The sequence below is a fragment of the Muntiacus reevesi genome, chromosome 5 (assembly GCF_963930625.1).
Source record: "Muntiacus reevesi chromosome 5, mMunRee1.1, whole genome shotgun sequence".
Classification (NCBI taxonomy): domain Eukaryota; kingdom Metazoa; phylum Chordata; class Mammalia; order Artiodactyla; family Cervidae; genus Muntiacus; species Muntiacus reevesi.
This window is the reverse complement of record NC_089253.1, coordinates 17,387,109-17,408,768: the sequence shown is the minus strand read 5'-3', so window position 1 is coordinate 17,408,768 and position 21,660 is coordinate 17,387,109. Positions and strand designations below refer to the sequence as shown.

Here is a 21,660-nt window from a genome sequence, read left to right as displayed (position 1 = left end):
ACAAAGATAAAATTCCACTCAAGATGAGTTTATAATCCCCAGATTACAAAACACACAAGGGAACAGTCCCCCATGAATGAGAGTTGGTAAACACAACAAACATTTACCTGGCATTTACTTGGATTTTCTCAGTTCTTCCAGTTGAGCATGAGAAAGAGTTTGTTTGTTTGTTTTTAAAAAGTTAGAACTAGCCAACAGCAGAAGCAGCTGCCTTGTTAGATCATGAGCTCCTTGGCACTGGAGGTGGTTGAGCAGAGGAGACAGGGCTCAGACTTGTTGGAAATGACTGTTCCTCTGAGCTTCTGATGGGCAGGGACTGTGTTGTTTTGATCTGTGTATCTAATAAGTGAATGAATGAACAGGACTGTGGTGTGACATATGGTATCATGGAGGTGTGAACAAAGAGGGAGCAAGGCCCTGAACTGGGCACCAGGGGAAGCTCACGCTGAGGGAGACCCAGGTTTTGCACACTGGAGGCTATGGTCTGATCCGGGGGGCGAGGGGAGACTGCAAATACCTATGCAACTATCTGTAGGCAGTTAAGCTGTATGAGACAGGTGTAGACAGTGTGAGGGCCCCCTCTTGAGAAGATTATGGAAAGTCTTCTGGAGAGGGGATATAGGAGTTAGAGCTTGAGGGACAGGAACTGGGAGGAGGAGGCCAGGGGATAAGGTGTGGGAGCAAGAACGTGCATGTCCAGTTTGGTGGTCATGTGTGGTGGAAGGGAGGTTAGATGAGAAGATGGGCAGACAATGAGGCTGAGTGACTGCTTGGTCCAGCAGATCTGGGCTTCTCAACGTCTCCTCCGAAGTACTTGACCCCGGAAGAGGGGACTTACCCCAAGCAGCCTGACACAAGCTCAGTTTCTATAAAATCTCATGTCATCTCAAAGATTCAAGTATATACTTCATAATTATAAATATCTGTTTTAATAGAAACATATGTTTCTTCCTTGGATTTTAGCTAATATAGATCTAGGAAGATGTGTGATACTTGTTGTGTGGCTTTGACTACCCTTTGGTACAAACCAGTTTGAGAGGCAAAGTCTGCAAAGTATTAATAGGATTTATTGTTTATAAAATTCTTCCACATTTTATTCACCCTTTGAATTGTTGTTTTTTAGTTGCTAAGTCATGTCAGACTCTCTGCAACCCCACTGACTGTGGCCTGCCAATCTCCTCTGTCTATGGGATTTTGCAGGCAAGAATACTGGTGTGGGTTGCCATTTCCTCCTCCAGGGAGTCTTCCCGACCTCTGTATACAGGCACCTTTATAAATTCTGGAAAGTTCTCTCACTTAGGCAGTTGTCTTAAGTTATGGCAGTTTCTCTGGGGGCTGTGGTCCTTGCTGAGGGAGCTACATTTTATGTTGATTTCTAGTAACAGGAGGAGCTTGAAAGTTATTTGAAAGTTTTTGTTTTATTCTCTTTATTCTCCTATGAGTACAAGTTACCTTCTTTGGGAAAAATGACATTTGAATTTTTTTCTAGCGTGGATATTTTTGCATCTTGTGGTATCTGTTTTGGGGGAGCAGGGAGTGTTGGTTCTGTCTGTCTTTTTGTCCCTATTTGTTCATGTTGTATGTGGGGTGGGGTTGGATTTGGGATAGTAGGAAGTAAAAAGAAGGAACTGCAAAGTTACTGAGCCCCTAGCTTGTTTTCTTTGGGTTTCTCTGGTGGTTCAGCTGGTAAAGAATCTGCCTACCAGTGGAGCAGACTCAAGAGACGTGGGTTCGATCCCTGGGTCAGGAAGATCCCTCGGAGAAGGAAATGGCAGCCCACTCCAGTATTCTCGCCTGGAAGATTCCATGAACAGAGGAGCCTGGCTGGCTACAGTCCATGTGGTCGTAAAGAGTTGGACACGACGGAGCACACATGCCTAGCTTCTTACCTCAGGCACCTCCTATATTTTTACTATCTGTGGGAGGTGACTGACTAATCTGATAAATTATCTGATAAACAATTGTGGGAAATGAGTGAGCAAATGTATTAAACCACTGCTTGAGCCCTACCTTTTGCAGTGATGAGGGCTGCTAAGCTGGTTTGAAGCTCAGGAACCTTAGACAAATCTAGGAGCTGTGCTAGAAAGATCTGGAAATAAGAACGGGGCTAGTGGAACTGTCGTGAATATCACCTAAATCTACTGAATAACATTGCATTATTATGCTTAGGTGTTTTTCTTTAGACTGTGTCATCCTTAGAGCCACTGCTTTGGTTATATTGTCTTCAGTGCAGCTGTCCGGTGTGAAAAAGGGTAGTGAATGGTAAGGTGTGCTACTCCCTGGGCCTGTGACCAAGGACTCATGCCTCAGATCCCCAGGATCCTCCCACCGTCCTGACGGTGGGATCAGGTTCCTGGGGCGGGGTGTGTGTGTGTGAAGGGGGGGTGTTGACTAATTTGAAAAAGCTGACTCCGCAAACTTGAACATGAAGCAGGTGAACATGGGAGCAGGCATCATGAAAGTATAGCGTGCTGAACTGACAAACAGTAGGTGGTCCAGGGAGGTTAACTGACTGAGTCAGGCTGGCTTACTGACCACAGCCAGAGAGCTGTGAGGACAGGAGTCAGGACCAGGGTTGAGATCTCAGCACGGCTGGATTGGGCCGGGGGGCCAGTGTCATCATTGCTTAAAGTGTGTCCTGTCCTAGACTCATCTCAACATATAATAGAGTCTTCATTTATTGCCTCTCTGTCTGTATCTTGGTTGTTTCATCTACGTCGTGAAGATTTTACCCGTTTCTAAAGGCAGCTGTGGCATGAAAGATCATCCCGAAGGCCCACATGTCAAGATGAAAACCTAGAATACGTTTGAAAGCAGGGGACTGTTGACACACATCTCTGTGACTTTTTGGGGTGGTGTGCTTGACCCGTGTGTGGTAGACTATACCCTAGGGTTTCCTCGAGGAGGTGGTATTCTTAGAGCTAACGCTGGTGCTCAGTGTTCCTCCGGCTTGTTCCTCACTCAGGACCTCCATGTTCCCAATGAGGACCGAATCAAGCAGCTGCTGGGGCAGGATGCCTGGACCTCGCAGAAGAGTGAGCTGGCTGGCTTTTACCCCCGGCTCATGGCCAAGTCAGACACGGGCAAGATCGGTTTAATCAACCTGGGCAACACGTGCTATGTGAACAGCATCCTTCAGGCCTTGTTCATGGCTTCCGAGTAGGTGCTGCTTTTATATTTCTTGTCTGCCTCTGCCTCTCTCTGCTGGGCTTCCCGGTGTGTGGGGGTGGGGATGGAGGGCTCCTAATGTGTATTATGGGCACAGTTCCCTGAGGTCTGTGGGTATGTGAAGGGCAGGTGAGAACTCCCAGAGGGCTGCAGGCCATTGTCAAGGCAGTAGGTCAAGACTTGATGGGAAATTGAGATGGGGATTTGGGGGTCAGGCTGCAGCGGGAAGTGGGTCTGCTGCGTTGGTCGACATCACTGACTTTTCTCCTGGAGTCTGTGAGGGTGGACAGTGTCTTCCATGGTAGAACTTCCACTTTCCTGGGCATTAGTGAAAGAAAATTGTTATCGTCAGTGGGTACCTATTCAACTGATGACTTGCTTAAAGATCAGTTAAGGTTTCAGCCACAGAAGCAGACATACTTTCCTCCCTAATTTCCTTTTTTTTAAAAAAAAAAAAAATTTATTTATTTACGGCTGCGCTGCGCCTTAGTTGCTTCTCGCCGGCTCCGCCTGGTTGGGGTGAGCGGGAGCTGCTCTGGTTGTGGTGCGCAGGCTTCTTGTTGTGGTGGCTTCTCTTGTTGGAGAGCATGGGCTCCAGGTGCCCGGGTTCAGTACTTGTGGCACATGGGCTTAGTTGTCCCGAGGCATGTGGGTCTTAGTACCCAGACCAGGGATCGAACCCGTGTCCCCTGCATTGCCAGGCAGATTCCCAACCACTGGACCACCAGGGGAGGCACCTCAATTTCCCTTTTGTGTGTGTGTGTGTTTAAAAATGCATATACCTTAAAATTTACCCTATTAACCATTTTTAAGTATACAGTTCAGTGGTGTCAGACTGTATTCACAATTGTGGTGCAACCATCACTACCTTCCATCCCTTTAACTCTTTTCCTGAGAGTTAAATCTGAAGCTCTATGCCTGTTAAGTAATAGCTTCCCATATTCCCATTCTCCCTCCCCCACAGCCTCTGGTAACCACCATTATACTTTCTGTCTCTGTGATTGTTGTCTCTGCTTCTATGCAGTATTTGTCTTTTTGGCTTATTTCATTTAGTAAATATCCTCGAGATTCATCCATATTGTAGCACATCACAGAATTTCTTTCCTTTTTAAAGGCTGGGTAAAATTCCATTGTGTGTATAAGTCACATTTTGGTAATCTGTTCATTGGTAAAATGATAGACACGCGGTTTGCTTCTGTGTTTTACCTGTTATGAACATGGGAGTACAAGTATCTCTTTGAGACTCTGCTTATGATTCTTCCAGATACATACCCAGAAGTGGAATTTCTGGGTCATTTGGTAGTTCTGTTTTTTAGTCTTTTTGAGGAACCTCTATCTTGTTTTCCACAGTGACAGCACCAGTTTACATTCCTACGAACAGTGCATAAAGGTTCAGATTTCTCTCTATCTTTCTAAGATTTCTTTTCTGTTTTTTTTCTTCTTTCAGTAGTCATCCTAATAGGTGTAAGGGTTTCCCTGGTGGCTCAGTGGTAAAGAACCCACCTACCCTCCTATACTTTGATGCAGGAGATGGGAGTTTGATCCCTGGAGAAGGAAATGACAACCCACTCCAGTCTTCTTGCCTGGGAAATCCCATGGACAGAGGATCCTGACAGCCTATAGTCCATTGGGTAATGAAAGAGTCAGATATGACTTAGCAATTAAACAACAACAATAACAAATGGGTGTGAGGTGGTATGTCATTATGGTTTTTAATTTGCCGTTTCTGTAATGATTAGTGATGTAGAGCATCTTTTTATGTGCTTATTGGCCATTTGTGTCTATTCTTTGGCAAAAAGTCTGTTTAAATCCATTGCCTATTTTTGAATCAGGTTGTTTTTGTTGAGGTTTAGGAGTTTTTTTGGTATGTTCTGAATGTTAATCCCTTATCACATACATGATTTGCAAATATTTTTTCCCAGAGCCTTCTTGGGTTGCCTTTTTACTCTGTGGATAATCTTTTTTTTAAAAAAAAATATTTATTGGAATGTAGTTGATTTACAGTGTTCTGTTAGTTTCTGCTGCATAGCAAAGTGAATCAGGTATACATAGACATATATTAACTCTTTTTTAGATTCTACATACGCCACTGCAGAATATTGAGTAGAGTTCCCAGTTGTATACAGTAGGTCCTTATTAGTTATCTATTTTATATATAGTAGTATGCCTATATCAATCCCCACATCTCCCCTCCTTTTCCCCCGGCAACTGATAACCATAACCGGTGGTTTGTTTTTTTTTTACATCGGTGACTGTTTCTACTTTGTAAATAAGTTCATTTGTACCATGTTTAAAGATTCTCTGTGGAATGGATAGTCTTTTTTTTTTTTAAGTTGTTGAAAGAGGTTGCTTTTTTAAAAATTTACTTTTATTGAGATATAATTGACATATAACATGGCATTAATTTCAAGTGTATTGTGTAATGATTCAGTATAACATTAGTTGACCCTTAAACAACATAGGTTTGAATTTCATGGGTCCACTTAATATGTGGATTTTTTCCTCATAAATATATTGGGAAAATTTTTGGAGATTTGTGACAATTTGAGAAAAAATTGAAGGCAAACCTTGTAGCCTAGAAGGTATGTCATGAATATATGAAATATATGTTGATATATAAATAACATTAAAAGTATGTATTAACTGCTTATGTTATTGTTAAGGCTTCTCATTGACAGTAGGCTATTAGCAGTTACATTTTGGGGGAGTCAAAAGTTATGCTTTTTGTTTTTATTTTCATTATTCTAGGAGGTGGGTCATAAAGGATCTTGCTATGATTTATGTCATACAGCGTTTTGCCTGTGTTTTCTTCTAAGAATTTTATAGATTCTGGTCTTACATTTAGGCCTTTAATTCATTTCAAGTTTATCTTTGTGTTTGATGTTAGAAGTGTTCTAATTTCATTCTTTTACACAAAGTTGTCCAGTTTTTCCAGTACCACTTATTGAAGAGCTCTTTTTCCCATTGTATATTTTTGCCTCCTTTATTAAAGATAAGGTGCCCATAGGTGCATGGATTTATCTCTGGGCTTTCTATTTTGTTCCATTGGTGTATACTTCTGTTTTTGTGTGAGTACCATGCTGTCTTGATGACTGTAGCTTTGCAGTATCATCTAAAATCAGGTAAGATGATTCCTCCTGCTCCATTCTTTTTCCTCAAGATGGCTTTGGCTCTTCGGGGTCTTTTGTGTCTCCATATATTATGAAATTTTTTGTTCTATCTCTGTGCAAAATGCCATGGTAGCTTGATAGGGATTGCATTGAATCTGTAGATTGCTTTTGGTAGTACAGTCATTTTCACAATATTGATTCTTCCCACCCAGACACATGGAATATATTCCTCCATCTGTTTATGTCTTTGATTTCTTTCATCAGTGTCTTAAAGTTTTCTGCAAACAGCTCTTTTGTCTCCTTAGGTAGGTTTATTCCTAGGTATTTTATTCTTTTTGTTGCAATGATAAATTGGATTGATTCCTTAATTTCTCTTTCTGATTTTCCATTGTTAGTATATGGGAATGCAAGTGATTTCTGTGTATTGATTTTGTATCCTGTAACTTTACTAAATTCACTGATTAGTTCTAGTAGTTTTCTGATAGTATCTTTAGGGTTTTCTATGTACAGTATCATGTCATCTGCAAACAGTGAGAGTTTTACTTCTTCCTTCCCAATCTGGATTCCTTTTCTTTCTGTTTTCTGATTGCTGTAGCTAGGACTTCCAAAACTATGTTGAATAATAGTGGTCAGAGTGAGCACCCTTGTCTTGTTTCTGATCTTAGAGGGAATGCTTTCAGTTTTTCACCTTTGAGAATGTTTGCTGTGGGTTTGTTGTATACGGCCTTTATTATGTTAAGGTAGGTTCCTTCTATGCCCTTTTTTTTTTCCTTCTATGCCCATTTTTTGAAGTTTTTTTTTTAATCATAAATGGGTGCTGAATTTTGTTCAAAGCTTTTTCTTCATCTATTGGGATAATCATATGGTTTTATCTTTCAGTTTGTTAACACGGTGTATCAGATTGATTGATTTGTGTATATTGAAGAATCCTTGCATCCCAACTTGATCATGGTGTATGATCTTTTTAACATGTTGTTGAATTGTTTGCTAGAATTTTATTATAGCTTTTGCGTCTATGTTCATTAGTGACATTGTCCTGTAATTTTCTTTTTTTGTGATATCTTTGTCTGGTTTTGGTATCAGAATGATTGTGGCCTCGTAGAATGAGTTTGGAAATGTTCCTTCCTCTGAAATTTTTTGGAAGAGTTTCAGAAGGATAATAGACATTAACTCTTCTCTAAATGTTTAATAGAATTCATGTGTGAAGCCATCCAGTGCTAGGCTTTTGTTTTTTGGGAGATTTTTGATCACAGTTTCAATTTCAGTGTTTGTAATTGGCTTGTTCATAATTTCTGTTTCTTCCTGGTTCAGTCTTGAAAGGTTGAACTTTTCTAAGAACCTGTCCATTTCCTTTAGGTTGTCCATTTTACTAGCGAATAGTTGCTCATAATAGTCTCTTATGATCCTTTGTATTTCTGCATTTTGTAACCTCTCCTTTTTTATTCCTAATTTTGTTGATTGATTTTTCTCCCTTTTTTTTTTCTTGATGAGTCTGGCTAATGGTTTGTCCATTTTGTTTATCTTCTCAAAGAACCCGCTTTTAGTTTTATTAATCTTTGCTATTGTTTCTTTCATTTCTTTTTCAGTTATTTCTGCTCTGATCTTCATGATTTATTTCCTTCTCACTTTGTGGGTTTTTTGTTCTTCCATTTCCAGCTGCTTTAGGTGTAGAGTTAGGTTGTCTATTCAGTGTTTCTCTTGTTTGTTGAAGTAGGATTGTATTGCTATAAGCTTCTCTCTTAGAAGAACTGCTTTTGCTGCATCCCATAGGTTTTGTGTTGTGTTTTCATTGTCAGTTGTTTCTAGGAATCTTTTGATTTCCCTTCTTATTCTTCAGTAACCTCTTTGTTACTGAGCAATGTATTATTTAATCTCCATGTGATTGTGTTTTTTGCAGTTTTTTTTCCCCCTGTAATTGATACCTAATCTCATACCGTTGTGGCCAGAGAAGATGCTTGATACAATTTTAACTTTCTTAATTTTACTGAGGCTTCATTTGTGACCCACGGTTTTCTATGTGACTTTGAGGTTCTGACTAGTGTGTTTTTTTTTCACCTTGCAAAACTCCTTTGAGCCTTTCTGTATGACAGGTCTAGTGCTCATGAATTCCTTCAGCTTTTGTTTATCTGGAAATGTCTTGATTCTCCCTCACTTCTGAAGAACAATTTTGCCAGATTTAGGAATTTTGGTTGACAGATTTTTTTTCTTTGAACATTTTGAATATATCTGTCCACCTTCTTATGGCCTCCAAAGTTTCTGGTCAGAAAATCTACTGATAATCTTATTAAGGATCCCTTGTATGTGATGATTTGCTTCTCTGTTGCTGCCTTCAAGATTTTGCTGTTTGTCTTTTGAAAGTTTGGTTATGATCAGTCTCAGTGGTGTGGGTCTCTGAATTCTTCTCACTTGGATTTTGTTGAACTTCTTGGATGTTTACATTTTTGTCTTTCATCAGATTTGAGGAGTTTTCAGTCATTGTTTGTTTCAGACATTCTTTCTGCCCTTTTTTCGTTCTCTCTCCTCCTTCTGGGCTCCCACAGTATTTGGTTCCTTCTCACGGTGTCCCTTGGACCTCTTAGGTTCTGTTCACTCTTCTTCAGTCTTTTTTCTTTCTGTTCCTCAGCCTTGATAAAATCCATTGTCCTGTCTTGAAGGTCACTGAGTTGTTGTTCTGCCTGCTCAAACCTGAAAATCTACCTCTAGTAAGTTTTAAATTTCATTTATTGTACTTTTCTGCTCTAGAGTTTCTTTTTTTGTTTCTCTTTTAGTTTTTCTATCTCTTTATTGATATTTCTATTTTGCCCACAAATCATTGTCTTGACTTTCTCCATTCTTCCTTTAGTTCTTTTATCACCTTGAAGACCATTGCTTTAAAGTCTTGGTTTCATACATCTGCTTTTAAGTCCTTTTCAGGGACATATTTTGTTGAATTTTTTTTTTCCCTCTGAATGGGCTGTACTTTTCTGTTTCTTTGTATGGCTTGTGATTGTGGAGCTCTGGACATCTGTTTAATAATACGGGAACTCTGGAAATCAGATTCTCCTCCTTACCCTGGGTTTTGTTTTCTTCTGTTTGTTTAATTTTTGGTTGCACTGGGTCTTTATTGTGGTGTGCGGGCTCAGTAGTTGTGGTGTGTAGGCTTAGTTGGCCTGTAGCATGTGGGATCTTACTTCCCCAACCAGGGGTTGAACTCGAGTTCCCTGCACTAGAAGACAGATTCTTAACCACGGGACCACCAGGGAAGTCCCTGCTTTTGTTTTTTATTATTATAGTCTGTCTGTATGCTGCAGGTCAGCCTGAAGTATAAATTTAATGTCTTCTTAGGTCTTTTCTGAGGCTTTCAAATGGGCATATGCAGTCACTTACTAGTTTTCCCCATAGTGTGCAGTTGTTTTTTAATGCCCTAGTCATTAATGTCTGGCTCCTCAAAAGGAAAAAACGAAAAATGAAGTGGTGAAGTAGGAAAGTGGGAGCGGGGAGGGTGCTGGCCTTCTAGGTCTCCTGGAAGTCATAATTTAGCTTGAGATGGAAGGATTTGTAACAGTGGTAGAGACTGTAACAATGATGGCTGCCCATGTCTCTGTCTGCATCTGTGTGATCAGGAGCAGCAGTTGGAGCAGGGTTCCTCAACACTGGGGGATAGAGTCCTTTTTACCTACCCCAGCTCCTGCAAGAAGTGTGAAAACCACTCCAGGAAAATGTGCACAGCCGTGCTGCTTCTGTGCAGAGAACTGACAATGACTCCAGCTTACCCTGGAAGCTTTCGCCTGGAAGTTGCAAGCCTTTAACACACTTCAGAGTTCCAAAAATAGTTACATTAGACAGATTCTGCAGGTACAGTTATTGTCGAGGTGGGGAGACAGTTTCCTAATATATCCTACTCTGCCATCTTCCCAGAATCCTCTTTCTTCTTTAGAGCAGGTTTGGTGCCTCAGATGGTAAAGAATCTGCCTGCAATGCAGGAGACCCGGGTTTGATCCCTGGGTCAGGAAGACCCCCTGGAGAATGATATGGCTACCCACTCCAGTATTCTTGCCTGAAGAATTCTGTGGACAGAGGAGTCTAGCAGGCTACAGTCCATGGGGTTGCAAAGAGTCGGACATGACTTAGTAACTAACTCTTCACTTAGGTTTACAGAAAATTGAGAGGAAGATTGAGTGATTTCCCATGCCCTCTGTTCTCACAGTTGCATGGCCTCGTCTGTTATCAACATCACTAACCAGAATGGTACTTCTTTTCCCGCTGAGCAGAAACCTACACAAAGACAAATTGTAATCACCCAGAGTCCATAATTAACATTATGTTCACTCTGTATTGTACATTCAGTAGGTTTGGAAAAATGTATAATGACATCTATCATTATGGCATCATATAGCGTGTTTTTAAAATTTATATTGGAGTTGATTTACAGTGTTGTGTTAGTTTCAGGTGTACTTCAAAGTGATTTAGTTACAAATATACAGATATTCATTCTTGTTAAGATTTTTTTTCATATAGATTATTATCGAATATTGTTGAGTTCCTTGTGCTATACAAGAGGACCTTGGTGGTTATCTGTTTTATGTATAGTGGTAGTAGTGGTAGTATATACTCGTCTCAGACTCCTAATTTATTTCCCCACCTTTCCCCTTTGGTAACCATAAATTTGTTTTTTTATGTCTGTGAGTCTGTTTCTCTTGTATACATAAATTCGTTGGTGTCATCTTTTTTTAGATTTGACATAGAAGTGCTGTCACAGCATATTTGTCTCTCTACCTGATGTACTTTACTAAGTATGATAACCTCTGCTGCTGCTAAGTCACTTCAATTGTGTCTCGCATAGAGGGTCATTGTTACCATCTTTCTAAATTCCATATATATGTGTTAATATACTGTATTGGTATTTTTCTTCCTGACTGGCTTCATTCTGTATAGTAAGCCCCAGTTTCATCCACCTAATAATTAGGGTTAGGATGGATTACAGTAGGCTCCAGTTTCCATCACCTTCACTCAAATGCATTCTTTTTAATCTCAGTTCAGTTCAGTCGCTCAGTCATGTCCGACTCTTTGCGACCCCATGGACTGCAGCATGCCAGGCTTCCCTGTCCATCACCAACTCCCAGATTTTACTCAAACTCATGTCCAATGAGTCAGTGATGCCATCCAACCATCTCGTCCTCTGTCTTCCCCTTCTGCTGCTTTCAGTCTTTCCCAGCATCAGAGTCTTTTCCAATGAGTCAGTTCTTCACGTCAGGTGGCCAAAGTATTGGCATTTCAGCTTTAGCATCAGTCCTTCCAATAAATATTCAGGACTGATTTCCCTTAGGATGGACTGGTTGGATCTCCTTGCAGTCCAAGGGACTCTCAATAGTCTTCTCCAACACCACAGTTCAAAAGCATCAATTCTTCGGTGCTCAGCTTTCTTTATGGTCCAACTCTCACATCCATACATAGCTACTTGAAAAACCATAGCTTTGACTAGACGGACCACTCCTCCTGTGCGGTGACTGCTTATTCTTAGGTATTTTTTTTTCCCGTTTATTTTTATTAGTTGGAGGCTAATTTATTCCTAGGTATTTTATTCTTTTTGATGCAATGATAAATGGAATTGCTTCTTGATTTCTCTTTCTGATCTTTCATTGTTAGTGTATAGAAATGCAACAGATTTCCGTGTATTAATTTTGTAACCTGAAGCTTTATCAAGTTCATTGCTGCATTCTAGTAGTTTTCTGGTACCTCTTTAGGCTCTTCTATGTATGGTATCTGCAGACAGTGACAGTTTAACTTATTGTTTTCCAATTTGGATTCAGCTTTTTACCATGGAGTATGATGCTAGCTGTGGGTTTGTCATATATTGACTTCATTATGTTGAAGTATGTACCCTCAATGCTCACTTTCTAGAGAGTTTTTTTAATTATAAATTGCTGCTGAATTTTGTTCAAAGCTGTTTCTTCATCTATTGAGAAGGTCATATGGTTTTTATTCTTTAGTTTATTGATGCCATGTATCACATTGATTGGTTTGTGGATGTTAAAAAATATCCTTGCATCCCTGGGATGAATCCCAGTTGATTAAGGTGTATGATCTTTTTAACGTATTGTTGGATATGGATTGCTAGTATATTGTTGAGAATTTTTGCATCTATATTCATCAGTGATCTTGGCCTGTATTTTCTTTTTTTGTGATATCTTTTTCTGGTTTTGTTATCAGGGTGATGGTGGCCTTGTAAAATGAGTTGCAAAGGTTTTCTTCCTCTGCAACTTTTTGGAACAGTTTCAGAAGGCTAGGTGTTAACTCTTCTCTAAATGTTTGATAAAATTCACCTGTGAAGCCATCAGGTCCTAGACTTTTCTTTGTTGGGAGGTTTTTAATCATGGTTTCAATTTCAGTGCTTGTGATAATAGAAAATATATTTTCTATTTCTCCATGGTTCAGTTTGGGGAGACTCTGCCTTTCTGAGAATTTGTCTATTTCTTCCAGGTTGTCCATTTTATTGGCATACAGTTGTTCATAGTAGTCTCTTATGTTTCTTGATTTCCATGGAGTCAGTTATAACTTTTATTTTTTCATTTCTAATTTGACTGATTTGAGTCCTCTCCCTTTTTTTCTTGATGAGTCTGGCTAAAGGTTTATCAGTCTTGTTTATCTTTTCAAAGAACCAGCTTTTAGTTGCATTGATCTTTGCAATTCTTTTCTTTGTGTCTATTTTATTTATTTCTGATTTGATCTTTATGATTTCTTTCCTTCTGCCAACTTTAGGTTTTGTCCTTCTTTCTCTAGTTGTTTTAGGTGTGAGGTTAGGTCGTTCATTTGAGACTTTTCTTGATTCTCTAGGTAAGGTTGTATTGTTATCAACCTCCATCTAAGAACTGCTTTTGCTGCGTCCTGTAAGGTTTGGACCATTGTGCTTTTGTTTTCATTTATCTTTAGGTACATTTTAAATTTCTCCCTTGATTTCTTCAGTAATCCAGTGGTTGTTTAGTAGCATGTTGTTTAATCATCACATGTTTGTGTTTCTTAGAGTTTTTTCCCTGTAGTTTATTTATAATCTCATAGCATTGTGATCAGAAAACATGCTTTATATGATCTTGATTTTCTTAAATTTACCATGGCTAGTCTTGTGGCCCAGTATGTAGTCAGTCCTGGAGAATGTTCCGTGTGCACTTGAGAAAAATGTGTGGTCTGCTGCTTTTGCGTGGAATGCTCTAAAAATATTGATTAAGTCCAACTTATCTAAAGTGTCATTGAAGGCCTACATTTCCTTATTGATTTTTCGTGTGGATGATCTGTCCTTTGATGAAACTGGGGTATTAAAGTCCCCCATGATTATTATGTTACTGTCAATCTCTCCCTTTATGTTTGTTAGTATTTGTTTTACATGTTGAGGCACTCCTATGTTGGGTGCATATATATTTATAATTGTTAAATCTTCTTTTTGGTGTGAACCCTTGATCATTATGTAGTATCTTGTCTCTTATAACACTTTCATTTAAAGTCTATTTTGTCTGATACAAATATTGCTACTCCAGCTTTCTTATGATTTCCATTTGCATGAAATACCTTCTCCCATCCACTTACTTTCAGTGTGTGAACGATGGTAGGTATAAAGCAGGTCTCTTGTTGTTCAATGACTCAGTCACGTCTGACTCTTTGCGACCCCATGGACTATAGCACGCCAGGTTTTCCTGTCCTTAACCATTTTCCAGAGTCCTCTAAACTCATGTCCATTCAGTCGATGATGCCATCCAACCATCTCATTTTCTGTAGCCCCCTTCTCCTCCTGCCCTCAATCTTTTCCACCATCAGGGTCTTTTCCAGTGAGTTGGCTCTTGGCATCAGATGGCCAAAGTTATTGGAGCTTCAGCTCAGCATCAGTCCTTACAGTGAATATTCAGGTTTCATTTCCTTTAGGATTGACTGGTTTGATCTCTTTGCTGTCCAAGGGACTCTCCAATACCACAGTTTGAAGGCATCAATTCTTAAGCGCTCAGCCTTTTTTATTGTCCAGTTCTCACATCCATACATGACTCCTGGAAAAACCATAGCTTTGACTAGACAGACTTTTGTTGGCAAAGTAATGTCTCTGCTTTTTAATATGCTGTCTAGATGACACAACCCTTATGGCAGAAAGTGAAGAAGAACTAAAGAGCCTCTTGATGAAAGTGAAAGAGGAGAGTGAAAAAGTTGGCTTAAAGCTCAACATTCAGAAAACTAAGATCATGCCTATGGTCCTATCACTTCATGGCAAATAGATGGGGAAACAGTGGAAACAGTGGCTGACTTTATTTTACTGGGTTCCAAAATCACTGCAGATGGTGATTGCAGCCATGAAATTAAAAGACACTTACTCCTTGGAAGGAAAGTTTTGACCAACCTAGACAGCATATTAAAAAGCAGAGATATTACTTTGCCAACAAAGGTCCGTCTGGTCAAGGCTATGGTTTTTCCAGTGGTTATGTATGGTTGTGAGAGTTGGACTATAAAGAAAGCTGAGTGCCAAAGAACTGATGCTTTTGAACTGTGGTGTTGGAGAAGACTCTTGAGAGTCCCTTGGACAGCGAGGAGATCCAACCAGTCCATCCTAAAGGAGATCAGCCCTGGGTGTTCATTGGTAGGACTGATGTTGAAGCTGAAACTCCAATACTTTGGCCACCTGATGCAAAGAGCTGACTTATTTGAAAAGACCCTGATGCTGGGAAAGATTGAGGGCAGGAGGAGAAGGGGATGACAGAGGATGAGATGGTTGGATGGCATCACCGACTCAATGGACATGGGTTTGTGTGGACTCCGGGAGTTGGTGATGGACAGAGAGGCCTGGCGTGCTGCAGTTCATGGGGTCACAGAGTCGGACACAACTGAGTGACTGAACTGAACTGAACGAGGTTCGCCATAGCTTTTGTTTCAAGGAGCAATTATCTTTTAATTTCATGGCAGCAGTCGCCATCTGCAGTGATTTTGGAGCCCACGAAAATAAAGTCTGTCACTGTTTCCATTGTTTCTCCATCTATTTGCCATGAAGTGATGGGACCGGATGCCATGACCATTGTTTTTTGAATGTTGAGTTTTAAGCCAACTTTTTCACTCTCTTTCACCTTCATCAAGAGGCTGTTTAGTTTCTCTTCGCTTTCTGCCATAAGGGTGGTGTCAGCTGCATATTGGAGGTTATATATTGATATTACTTCCTGTAAAATTGATTCCAGCTTATGCTTCATTCAGCCTGGCATTTGGATGATGTATTCTGTATATAAGTTAAATAAGCAGGGTGACAATACATAGCCTTGACTTACTCCTTTCCCCATTTTGAATTAGTCCTTTGTTCCATGTCCAGTTCTAACTGTTGTTTCTTGACCTGCATACAGGTTTTGTATGAGGCAGGTCAGGTGATCTGGTATTCCCATCTCTCTAAGAATTTTCCACAGTTTGTTGTGATCTACACAGCCAAAGGCTTTAGCATAGTCAGTGAAGCATAAGTTGATGTTTTTCTGGAATTCTCTTGCTTTTTCTATGATCCAGCAGAGGTTGATGTTGGCAATTTGATCTCTGATTTCCTGTGCCTTTTTAAAATCCAGCTTGTACATCTACAAGTTCTCGGTTCACATACTGTTGAAGCTTAGCTTGAAGGATTGTGAGTATTACTTTGCTAGCATGTGAAATTGGTGCAATTGTGAAGTAGTTTGAACATTCTTTAGCATTGCCCTTTTTTGAGATTGGAATGAAAACTGACCTTTTCCAGTCCTGTGACTGCTGCTGGGGGCAGTTTAGTCAATAAGTCGTGTCCAACTCTTGCGACCTCATGGACTGTAACCTGCCAGGCTCCTCTGTCCATGGGATTCTCCAGGCAAGAATACTGGAGTGGGTTGCCATTTCCTTCTCCAGGGGATCTTCCCGACCCAGGCATTGAACTCGGGTCTCCTGCACTGCAGGCAGAGCCTTTACCGACTGAGCTATGAGAGAAGCCCAGCCAAATTTGCTGGCATATTGAGTGCAGTACTTTCACAGCATCATCTTTTAGGATTTGAAATAGCTCTACTGGAATTCCATCACCTCCACCACCTTTGTTCATAGTGATGCTTCCTAAGGTTCACTTGACTTCACACTCCAGGATGTCTGGCTCTAGGTCATCACTGTGGTTATACAGGTCATCAAGATCTTTTTTGTATAGTTCTTCTGTGTATTCTTGCCACCTTTTCTTAATCTCTTCTGTTTCTGTTAGGTCCATACTGTTTCTGTCCTTTATTGTGCCCATCTTTGCATGAGATGTTGCCTTGGTATCTCGAACTTTCTTGAAGAGATCTCTGGTCTTTCCTCTCTCTCTGCATTGTTCTCTAAAAAGGCTTTCTTATCTTTCCTTACTATTCTCTGGAACCCTGCTTTCAGATGGGTATATCTTTCCTTTTCTCATTTGCCTTTAGCTTCTCTTTTTTTCTCAGCTATTTGTAAGGCCTCCTCAGGCAACCATTTTGCCTTTCTTTTTCTTGGGGATGGTTTCTTGTAGAAAGCATATATTGGTCTTGTTTTTGTGTCCACCCAGCCAGTCTATATGTCTTTTGGTTGGTACATTTAATCCGTTTACCTTTAAGGTAGTTACTGGTATATATGATCCTATTACCATTTTGTTCATTGTTTTGGGTTTATTTTTTGTAGATCTTTACCTTCTGTTCTGTTTCTTGCCTAGAGAAGTTCATTTACCATTTTTTGCAAAACTGGTTTAGTTTTGCTGAATTCTGGTGCTGAATTCTCTTAACGTTTGCTTGTCTGGAAAGCTTTTGGTTTCTCCTTCAAATCTGAGTGAGAGTCTTGCTGGGTATTCTTGGTTTTAGGTTCTTCCCTTTCATCACTTTGAATATTTTGTGCAATTCCCTTCTAGCTTGTAGAGTTTTCATTGAGAAATTGGCTGATAACCTTATGGATTTTCCCTTGTTTGTTATTTGTCTTTGTTCCCTTGTTATTTTTAATAGTTTATCCTTGTATTTAATTTTTGTCAGTTTGATTACGTGTCTTGGTGTGTTCCTCATGGGGTTTATCCTGCCTGGAACTCTCTGTTCTTCCTGGACATGATTGACTATTTCCTTTCCCATGTTTGGGAAGTTTTCAGCTATTATCTCTTCAAATGTTTTCTCGGCTCCCTTGTTTCTCTCTTCTCCTTCTGTGACCCCTATAATGTGAATACTGGTGCATTTAATGTTGTCCCAGAGGTCTGTTAGTTCAGTCGCTCAGTTGGGTCCAACTCTTTGTGACCCCATGGACTGCAGCATGCCAGGCTTCTCTGTCCATCATCAACTGCTGAGTGATGTTAAGGGTCTGTTAGGCTGTCTTCATTTCTTTTCATTCTTTTTTCTGCATTCTGCTTTGCAGCATTGATTTCCACTATTCTCCCAGGTCACTTATCCATTCTTCTGCCTTAGTTATTCTGCTAGTGTGTTGCTCATCTCTGTTTGTTTGTTCTTTACTTCTTGTAGGTCCTTGGTACACATTTCTTACATCTTCTCAATCTTTGCCTTCATTCTTTTTCTGAGATCCTGAATCATCTTAACTATCATTATTTTGTATTCTTTTTCTGGGAGGTTGCCTATCTCCATTCCATTTGGTAGTTTTTCTAGGGATTTATCTTGTTTCTTCATCTGGGAAGTAATCCTGTTTCTTTTCCTTTGAGATAGCTTTCTGTGATTGTGGTTTTAGGTCTGGAGGCTGATGGGATTGCACTTCTTATTTCTTCCGTCTGCCCTATGGTGGATGAGGATAAGAGGCCTGTGCAAGCTTCCTGATAGGAGGGACTACTATGGGAAAAACTGGGATTTGCTCTGGTGGGGAGGGCATTGCTCAGTAAAACTTGAATCCAGTTGTCTGCTGATGGGTGGGGTTGTGCTCCCTCCCTATTAATTCTTTGGCCTGAGGCAACCCAGTCCTGGAGTCTATATGCTTCTATAGTAGGGCTCAAGAAAATAAGGTCTGTCACTGTTTCCATTGTTTCCTTACCTGTTTGCCATGAAGTGATGGGACTGGATGCCATGATCTTAGTTTTTTGAATGTTGAGCTTTAAGCCAACTTTTTCACTCTCCTCTTTTACCTTCATCAAGAGGCTTTTTAGTTCCTCTTCATTTTCTGCCATAAGGGTGGTGTCATCTGCATATCTGAGGTAATTGATGTTTCTTCTGGCAATGTTGATTCCAGCTTGTGCTTCATCCAGCCTGGAATTTTGCATGATGTGAAACAGTGGAAACAGTGTCAGACTGTTTTTGGGCTCTAAAATCACTGCAGATGGTGATTGCAGCCATGAAATTAAAAGACGCTTACTCCTTGGAAGGAAAGTTATGACCAATCTAGATAGCATATTAAAAAGCAGAGACATTACTTTGCCAACAAAGGTCCCTCTAGTCAAGGCTATGGTTTTTCCAGTGGTCATGTATGGATGTGAGAGTTGGACCGTGAAGAAAGCTGAGTGCTGAAAAATTGATGCTTTTGGAATGTGGTGTTGGAGAAGACTCTTGAGAGTCCCTTGGACTGCACGGAGATCCAACCAGTCCATCCTAAAGGAGATCAGTCCTGGGTGTTCATTGGAGGGACTGATGCTGAAGCTGAAACTCCAAACTTTGGCCACCTCATGTGAAGAGTTGACTCATTGGAAAAGACCCTGATGCTGGGAGGGATTGGGGGCAGGAGGAGAGGGGAACAACAGAGGATGAGATGGCTGGATGGCATCACCAACTCGATGGACATGAGTTTGGGTAAACTCCGGGAGTTGGTGATGAACAGGGAGGCCTGGCGTGCTGCGATTCACAGGCTCACAAAGAGTCAGGCATGACTGAGCAACTGAACTGAACTGAACTGACCCTGCATATAAGTTAAATAAGCAGGTGACAGCTCTGGGAGATGGTTAAGGACATGGAAGCCTGGCGTGAAGCAGTCCTTGGAGTCACATGGAGTTGGACATGACTGAGCGACTGAACAACACGAACAGAAGTAGGGCTATTGATGACCTCCAAGAGGACTTACGTGGAGACACATCTCCTAGGACTGCTGCTTCTGGTGCCCCCACCCCCATGACAGACCACCATTGACCCACACCTCTGCAGGAGACCCTCAGACACTCACAGGCAGGTCTGGCTCAGTCTCCTGTGGGGTCACTGCTCCTTTCCCCTGGGTCCTGGTGAGCACAAGAGTTTCTTTGTGCCCTCCAGGACTCTGTTTTCCCCAGTCCTATGGAAGCTCTGTAATCAAATCCTGCTGGCCTTCCAGATCAGATTCCCTGTGGATTCCCAGTCCCTTGGCTGGATCTTCAGGCTTGGAAACCTAATTTGAGGCTTAGAACCTTCACAACAGTGCGAGAACTTCTTTGGTATTATTGTTCTCCAGTTTTTGAGTTGCCCACCTGACAGGTATAGAGTTTGATTTTATTGCAATTGTGCCCCTCCTACTGTCTTGTTGTGGCTTCTCCTTTGTTCTTGGATGTAGGGTATCTTTTTTTTAGTGGGTTCCAGTGTCTTCCTGTCAATGGTTGTTTAACAGCTAGTTGCAATTTTTGTGCTCTGGTAGGAGAAGGTGAGCACATGTCCTTCTACTCTGCCATCTTGAACCAATCCTTTCATTGTAATTTTGATTTGCATTTCTCTAATAATTAGTGATGTTGAACATCTTTTCATGTGCCTCTTGGGGCACCTGTATGTCTTTTTTTTGAGCAATGTCTGTTTTGGCCTTCTGCCCATTTTTTTATTGCATTGTTTGTTTTGATGATATTAAGCCTTATGAGTTCTTTGTAAATTTTGTAGAACAATCCCTTGTCAGTCACATCATTTGCAAATATTTCCTCCCAATCTGTGGTTTGTCTTTTCATTTTATTTATTGTTTATTTTGCTGTGCAAAAGCCTTTTAGTTTAAGTTGGTCCAATTTGTTTATACATTCTTTTTCATATTCTTTTCCATTATGGTTTATCACAGGATACTGAATATAGTTCCCTGTGCTATACAGTAGGCCCTTATTTATGCATTACATATGTAACCGTTTCCATCTGCTAAACTCAAACTCTCAATCCATTCCTCTTCCACCACTGTCCCCCTTAGCAGTCACCAGTCTATTCTCTATGTCTCTGATTCTTTCTGTTTCATATATAGGTTCATTTGTGTCATATTTTAGATTCCACTTAAAAGTGGTATCCTATTATACTTGTTTTTCTCTGACTTATTTCACTTAGTATGATAACCTCTAGTTACATCCATGTTGCTGCAAATGGCATCATTTCGTTCTTTTTATGGCTGATTAGTGTATTCCATTGTATATATGTACCACATTTTCTTATTCATTTGTTGATGTACATTTATGTCACTTCCGTGTCCTGGCTATTGTGAATGGTGTTGCTATGCACTTAGGAGTACATATATCTTTTTGAATTATAGTTATGTCTGTATAGATGCCCAGGATTGTAATTGCTGGATCATATAGTAATTCTATTTGAACACTTCTGAGGAACCTCCATACTGTGTTTCCACAGTGGCTGCACCAACCTACCTTCCCACCAACAGGGTAGGAGGATTCCATTTTCTCCACACTCTCTGGCATTTGTTATAAGAAGCCTTTTAAAAGAAAATTGATTATTTATTTATTTTTGGCTGTGCTGGGTCTTTGTGCTATGCATGGGCTATCTCCAGTTACATCGAGTGGGGGCTTTTCATTGTGGTGTCTTCTTTTGTGGCAGAGCACTGGCTGTAGGGTACATAGGTTTCAGTAGTTTCAGCACTTGGGGTCAGGCTCTGGAGTTGTGGCATGTGGCCTCCAGCATGTGTGGGCTTCAGTAGTTGTGGTGCATGGGCTTAGTTGCTTTGTGGTATGTGGAATGTTCCCAGAGCAGGAGTTGAACCCAGGTCCTTTGCATCAGCAGGCAAATTCTTAACCGCTGGACCATCAGGGAAGTCCCTGTAGACTTTTTAATGATGGCCATCCTGACTGGCATGTGGTGGTACCTCATTTGATTTGCGTTTCTCTAATAATTAGTGATATTGAGCATCTGTTTTACTGAAAGTTTTCACTTTCGTCTCAGATTCAAAGAATTTGTTAACAGAATAAGGTATTTGTTTTATACAAATAATACAGATATTTATTAGAGAATTATCTAGCTTACTTTCAACATACTAACATTAAAAGAAAAGAGGAATAGAAACAGCAGAGGGTACATCACCAAATTGGATTTTGACCAACATCCAGATTCAAACAGTGCTGGGAAGTCCTGTGTCACAGCACATATGGAGTCCCAATTGGGGAAAGGTCCCAAGTAGCGTGTCCACTCTCAGAGGTTAAAGCGTCTGCCTACAATGTGGGAGACCTGGGTTCGATCCCTGGGTTGGGAAGATCCCCTGGAGAAGGAAATGGCAACCCACTCCGGTATTCTTGCCTGGAGAACCCCATGGATGG

General features: G+C 40.6%; 1 protein-coding gene across 5 annotated transcripts in view; it reads left to right on the top strand.

Annotated features, from left to right (window-relative positions):
- The window catches only part of USP35 (ubiquitin specific peptidase 35), a 79,577-nt gene that overhangs the window by 13,983 nt on the left and 43,934 nt on the right, over positions 1–21,660 (top strand). For all 5 annotated transcript variants that reach the window (XM_065937009.1, XM_065937008.1, XM_065937007.1 and 2 more), the window contains exon 7: positions 2,966–3,159. In XM_065937009.1, the coding sequence (XP_065793081.1) occupies positions 2,966–3,159 (194 nt within the window). The remainder of the gene's footprint in view (positions 1–2,965; positions 3,160–21,660) is intronic.